The sequence below is a fragment of the Falco cherrug genome, chromosome 4 (genome assembly GCF_023634085.1).
Source record: "Falco cherrug isolate bFalChe1 chromosome 4, bFalChe1.pri, whole genome shotgun sequence".
NCBI lineage: Eukaryota > Metazoa > Chordata > Aves > Falconiformes > Falconidae > Falco > Falco cherrug.
Window position 1 is genome coordinate 49,993,092 of NC_073700.1, and position 6,481 is coordinate 49,999,572.

At 50.2% G+C, this 6,481-nt stretch overlaps 1 protein-coding gene across 1 annotated transcript; it reads left to right on the top strand.

The window, feature by feature from the left end:
- The first annotated feature begins 3,527 nt into the window (after positions 1-3,527).
- KLF2 (KLF transcription factor 2) lies at positions 3,528-6,038 on the top strand. The gene is made up of 3 exons (XM_055709766.1): positions 3,528-3,671; positions 3,810-4,701; positions 5,149-6,038. The coding sequence occupies exons 1-3, from the start codon at positions 3,597-3,599 to the stop codon at positions 5,322-5,324; spliced, it is 1,143 nt and encodes a 380-aa protein (XP_055565741.1). The 5' UTR covers positions 3,528-3,596; the 3' UTR covers positions 5,325-6,038.
- The last annotated feature ends 443 nt before the right edge of the window (positions 6,039-6,481 follow it).

Here is a 6,481-nt window from a genome sequence, read left to right on the forward strand (position 1 = left end):
AAGATTTTGAAAATAGGCGCATAGTTCAGAGGAGAATCACCAAAAAAAAAAAAACCATACTAAAAACTTAATGAGCTCATTCAACTTCAGCTTATCAAAGAGATGGTTCACATTTAAGTCCCTGAACGAGACCCAACTCCAAGCATGAAAGGTCTGGTCAAAAACGTTCCTTTACCAAATTAATTCATGCTGTTACTTTAATTAGACAAAAGGCCCACAGGATTAAATCACTCTCCCCAAAGTAAGACATGCCTCTCCAAAAAATACCTCTATATTTCATTTTATGTGGTTGTTTACATCACTTTATCAACTTCCTTGAGAGCAGACTCTAAAAAGCACTAACTCAGAACCTGCAGTTTAATTTAGTAAAAAAGAATTGTATAGTCAACAGAAACCTGGTGATCTGGGGTGCAGGCAGGGAAGTCCCATGGTGAGGGGTGTCTCATTGGAATGTGAAGCGGCTGCTCACAGTGTTCTTGTGCTGTTGAGCAGTGCTGCTAAGAGGGCTCATCCTCAGCTCGCTTGCCCTGCTATTACTACGTTTGCTCTAGGTGCAGTCAGGACTTTCTGAGAACAATCCCATGAGGAAGGAGCTTTTTGTTTGTTTGTTTGAGTTCTGTAATGACTGAGAGTGCTCCAGCAGCCAGGTGACGGGGCATTCTCACTAACCTGTCCAGCTGCCCTGTTCCACCCAGGGTGCAGTCCATCACACAGCCCCAGTTTTGGTTCTTCTAGTTACATGCGCAATCCCTTTAAAAGTTTTTCCTGATGTATGTAAAAGCAACAACAGAGATCAGCAGCAACACCTAGAAAAATCAGCTTTGCCATACGAAAATGGCTGAACCTGTGTTTACTTTGGCTGGAGGACAAATCACACATGATTTAGCTCCCCTCTGCCCACAGCAGATTAACAAATACTTTCTAATCTCAGATTCTTCTCATTTATACACCAGTGTCATCACTCCTGATCTGTGCTGCCATAAGTGAGATCAGTGACAGGGTCTTGGGTTTAGATATTTAAAACAAGTGTTGCATGCAGCAAAAAGCCAGAAAATGTCAGCACAGCTATGATGGACCAAGCAGAAGGTCACAGCGAAGCTGTACGCAGTTTGTGCAGAACTAGTGACTCACAACGTAAATAAATTCTCACATATGCCTCACCACATTTAGCATAGCTATAGCTTTTTAGCTTCACCGCTTTACTTGAAAACAAAAAGAAACTAAAGATGGTGATTTTATTATTTTGTGTGCTTGGCTTTCATCCTTACTACCCACTAAACGTTTCCTTTCTGTGAAGAAAAAACACAGTTAGGTGACAGAGTCAGTGCTGTGCTATAAACAAAAGTCCTTCCAGTGCCTACTGGAAGACAGCATCCGACTGGAGCTTCTCAGTGAAGTGTACACGTACCATTGTATATCCTAGAAACAAAATATTTTGTTATAGCTGTTGCTGAAATCACAAGCACATAAACTGACACAGACATTCGGGGTGTGTTATCAAGGGAACATTCACATTCATTCTGAATTCATCAGAGTATATTTTCTTGGCTGACTCACAGCACCATATATACTTATTGTACACTTACTAACATTTTATTAGAGGAAAAGAGTTTACATTGAAAGATTACACAAGTGTGACATTACATAGCTATGAGTCATACATCTTTGTGTACTTCGTTACCATGCATTCAGTGTATTGATTCTGCTCCAGTCATAGAAGTTTGGCTGCTCCTCCTGGCCATCCTGTGAACTTTTAGAATAAGAAGTATAGCAAGTTAAACAAGAGATATTCATTATTTTAAAACGTGTAGCTATTGAAAAGATCATTTACTCACCCTAGCAACCGTGCTTTCCTGAGATGGCTGCATACAGCCACAAGCCTGGGATGGGCTCTAGCCAACATGCTCAAAATGCTTCTGAGAACCAGAGCCCATCAAGGGCCATCGCTCTTTCTCCTCCTGGGGCACAGAGCGCATGAAAGTGAGAGTTGTTCTCCTACACCCTTCTGACCTCCAGCTCACTTAGAAATCCTTTCAGAAGTGATTGCAAAGGAAATATGGAGGAGGTAAGGGGAAAGCATAGCTCTTTCTCTGAACAGGCTCTCAAAGAATCAGTCTGTCCTGCGATAGATCATCATTTTCCCTCCGTTAAGAACTGCCATTTTCGCTCTTCCGCTCTTGGATGGCTGCCAAGCAGCCATGACCCTCAAAAACAGGAGTCTGGGGCATGTTATCACAAATTATTGAAGAATAGCTCCTTCAGACTGGGTATCTGAGCTAGAGGCCAAGGTAAGGGAGGAGAACAGTCTTCCCTTCTGAAAAATCCAGCCCAGGACCATAAATTGGCTACAAGCAGAGGAGTTCACAGAAGCTACTTGCATTATTTCTCTCATAATGTCATAGGGAAACGTTGATTTTGGCAATCTTTGTGCAGCAAATGGAAACTCTGCTAGAGACCTGGGCTTCCATTAAATGCAAGTCTCCAGCGGAGACCAAACAAGAGTGGCATTAAACACCTTTCTGTCCACACCAAGATGGGCTGGAGACCCTGAGGGTGCCCAAAGCCGGAGGTCCCCATCCCCAGCTCCCCAGCACATTTGCCCACGCGGGGCAGGGGATCTGCCTCCCCTGCTGTGCTCACTGCCCGCCCCACTCCCACCCTCGCTTTTGGGTCTGGCCCCAGGGACGAAAGGGCAGCCGCCGGGAGGTGTGGTGGGATCAAACCCCTCATTCACCACGTCTCTCTCAGCATCCCCGGCGCAGGGACCCCTCAGTGTCCCCCACCCCAGGGCAGGTTCGTCACAGTGTCTCTCAGCACATGGGCCCCTCACGTCAGGGAGGAACCATCAGCAACCCCAGGGCTGGGACCCCCTCACTGTTCCCTGGGAGGCAGAGAACCCTCAGCATCCCCTCAGCTTATGAGGGTCCCTTGGTGTCCTGGGGCTGAGACACCCCTCACCATCACCAGGGGAGGCAAAGACCCCTCAGCTCATGAGGGTCCCTCAGTGTCGCCTGGGCAAGGACCATTCACTGTCCCCCACCCCACAGCTGGTTCCTCACAGTGTCTCTCGGTACACGGTCCTCTCACGTCAGGGAGGGTCCCGGGTCCCTCGTCCCTCAGCGTCCCTGGGGCTGGGACCCCCTCAACTCACGAGGGTCCCTCGGCACCCCCGGGGCTGGGACTCCCTCACCATCCCCTCAGCTCACGAGTGTCCCTCGGCACCCCCAGCCCTGGGACCCCCCCGTTTTCCCTCACAGCCGCAGGCAGCGGCCCGAGGCGGAGGCGGCCCTGAGGCGAAAAAAGGCAGCGAGGGGGCCGGCCGTGCCGTGCCGTGCCGAGCCGAGCCGTGCCGAGCCGAGCCGTGCCGGGCCCCGCTCCGCTCCGCTCCGCCCCGCTCGGGCTGGGCCCGCCGCCGCCGCGTCCTTTTATACCGGGGCTAAATTTAGGCTGCGCCCGAGCCGCTGCCTCCCGCCCGCCCCGTCCGGGACGCGTTTCCTCCGCTCCCTGCAATTGGCTTGAGGGCGCCCGCGCCCGCGTTATAAGGTGGGGAGGGCGGCTCGGGGCGCCGCGCCGTCCGCGTCCCGCCCGGCCGCACCATGGCGCTGAGCGACACCATCCTGCCCTCCTTCGCCACCTTCGCCAGCCCCTGCCGCGAGAAAACCCTCCACGAAGTGAGTCTGGCCCCCTCCCGCCGCCCAGCTGAGGCCGGCGCGGCTCATCGCACGGGTGGGCGGCGGGGCAGCGGCCCCTACCCACCCCCACCCCCCCGGCCACCACCTCTAACTTTCTCCCTTTTCTCTCTCCCCCAGAGGTGGAAGTGCGACCCGGAGGCCAAGCCCCCCGCCGGCACCTGGGGCAGCCTCTCCCCACGCAAAGAAGATGAAGATCTCAACAACGTGCTGGATTTTATCCTTTCCATGGGCAGCGACAGCTATGGCCAGGGCACGGCCAGTGGGGACTATCCCCCTGCCCAAGGGGAGAGCGGGGGCTTTTACCAGACAAACCCGACCCCGGGATGCTACAGTGCCCTGGAGCAAGGCAGCCCCCCACCCTACAACGCTGGCATGGTGCCGGAGATGATCCGCTCCGAGATGGACTCCAACTACTGCCCTCCTGGCAATGTCCATGGGCGGTTCTTTGTGACACCCAGCTTCGGGGGCCCGCAGTTTGTCGAGAACATTAAGCCTGAACCCGACATGGACAATTACGGACCAGTCCTGGGGGTGGTGCCCCAGGCTTGCCCAAAGATCAAGCAGGAGGGCAACGCAGCCTGCATGATGGCCTATGAGCAGCCCCGGGTGGCCAGCTCCCCCCAGATCCCTGGGGCAGAGACCCCCCCTCTGAGCCCCGACGATCTCATGGTGAATGACTGCCACACGCAAATGATGTGCCCCTCGTCCGTCTCCTTCCAGCAGAGTTACCACCCGGCCCCTGGCTTCCACCCCCCACAGACCCATCTCCAGTACCAGAACACCTCCCAGTTTGGCCTTTTTGAGGACAGCCTGCCGTTACAACCCTCCGCACCCAGGGGCATGCTCACCCCTCCATCCTCCCCTCTGGAGCTGCTGGACTCCAAACCCAAAAGAGGACGTCGGTCCTGGCCGCGCAAGAGGACGGCGACTCACACATGCACCTACGCAGGTTGTGGGAAGACCTACACCAAGAGCTCGCACCTGAAGGCCCACCTCAGGACGCACACAGGTAAACATTGTTGGTTGCCCCCATAACACGGTTTGCAGCCTGAGCTTTAACCCTGTAGCCCCTCCAGCTGTGGGAGTGGCCACAGTGGAGCTGTGACAGGTGGTTGGGGCCATAACGTCCAAGCGTTTGCCCGTGCGTGTGTAGGTCAGAGCTTTTCTAAGGGCTTCTAATGCTTTTTCTGAAAAGATTTTCCCTGCAGGTGTAGGTTAAAAGAAAACTTTGGATGTATTTGGCATGTACTCATTTAAGGCAGTTCAATTTAAAAAAAAAAACAACAAAAAAACCCCAACTCTCATTTGGCTTAAAGGCACTTGGCTCTTGTTGTAGAAGGGCTTGGTAGCAAAAAAAAAGGATATGCTGAGATAAAGCGGGAAGGCTGCCTGGCATGTGATGCTGCCTGTGCGTGGGAGTGCCGTGCTGAGTCATGCTCTCTGATTTCTCTGACAGGTGAAAAGCCCTACCACTGCAACTGGGAAGGCTGCGGCTGGAAGTTCGCCCGCTCAGATGAGCTCACCCGTCACTATCGCAAGCACACTGGCCACCGGCCCTTCCAGTGCCACCTCTGCGACAGGGCTTTCTCCAGGTCGGACCACCTGGCTTTGCACATGAAGCGGCACATGTAGCCCCAGAGGCTCTGACCTGCCAATGGTAGACATTCGTGAACCGCTCAGGTGCAGAAGTGTTAAAAACTTGTAGCTGGTACTACGTAGGGAAGGCACCAATGCTCTAGCAATGGAAGCTGAGGATTTGACACAAGGAGACTTGGCCAGTCATCTCCTGCAGAGAATCTGACGTGACCGTAGCAGTGAACCTGCCCGTCCCGGTCAGGAGAACAGGGGTTATTTATGCAGCTTCTATGAAGGGTAAACTCCATAAGACTCCATACAGATTGTATAAAAGAAGCTGTAAATATGTTGGTTTTTTCCCCCAATTCTAACTGCCCTAAGCTTTACAAGACAATGTTTGTATGGAAACTGCCTGAAGTTGACCCTAGAAGAGATTAAATGAATGTTACTGTAGCTAACAATGTTATTTTAGATCTCGGTTGAAGGCATGGCTAAGAGAACACTCCTATTGTTAGACTGTTTGTTTCACAGGTGCAATAATATTCTTGTCTGCCATGATCTACACTAGAAGTACAGGGCTTGATGTCTTGTAAGAAAATAACCTATTTTACTAAGTTTTTTATATATTGTAAATAATTTTATACAATGAGAAATATTGTATATGTAAATAGAAGACAAATGGGTATTTTGCCTATTTCTGTTTTTATAAAAACGTAATTTTTCAATGTTTGAAAGCATTTCAACTTTTTAATAAAATAAGTTTTTAATTGATGTGATTTTTATTCTCCTTCGAGATCTCCCTGTTACTTTTTCCCTGATGGCTGGACCAACCACCACCTGGTTATGTTTTAAATTATCAACAACTGTAAGAAGACGCTTGAAAAAGCTATGGTTTTCTGTAAAACAGATAACAAGGTACACAATTCCTTCTCAGTGGCAAACCAGGTAGAGTATGGTGCTTTATCAAAAAATCAAATAGGAAAGTAGATCATATTCAAAATATACTTCCTAAAAATGGTTAAGTAAGCAACACTGTCATTTCAGTCTCATTTCTAGTTTATGCTAGACTATTTTAATAGCATCCTTAATGTTTTCCAGATGCAGTTATAGTTTTGCCAGCAGTGTGTGGGTTTTTACTATAAATTTAAACACTGCATTTTTGTAATTACGAGGCTTATTTTAAGGCATTTTGTATATAAATTATCCTTGTTCTC

Excerpts from the sequence above, each read along its gene's own strand:
- KLF2 (XM_055709766.1), top strand. The coding sequence starts at position 3,597 with ATGGCGCTGAGCGACACCATCCTGCCCTCCTTCGCCACCTTCGCCAGC. Across the intron at positions 3,672-3,809 it reads GCGAGAAAACCCTCCACGAA|AGGTGGAAGTGCGACCCGGA; the intron begins GTGAGTCTGGCC and ends TCTCTCCCCCAG. Across the intron at positions 4,702-5,148 it reads CCACCTCAGGACGCACACAG|GTGAAAAGCCCTACCACTGC; the intron begins GTAAACATTGTT and ends TTTCTCTGACAG.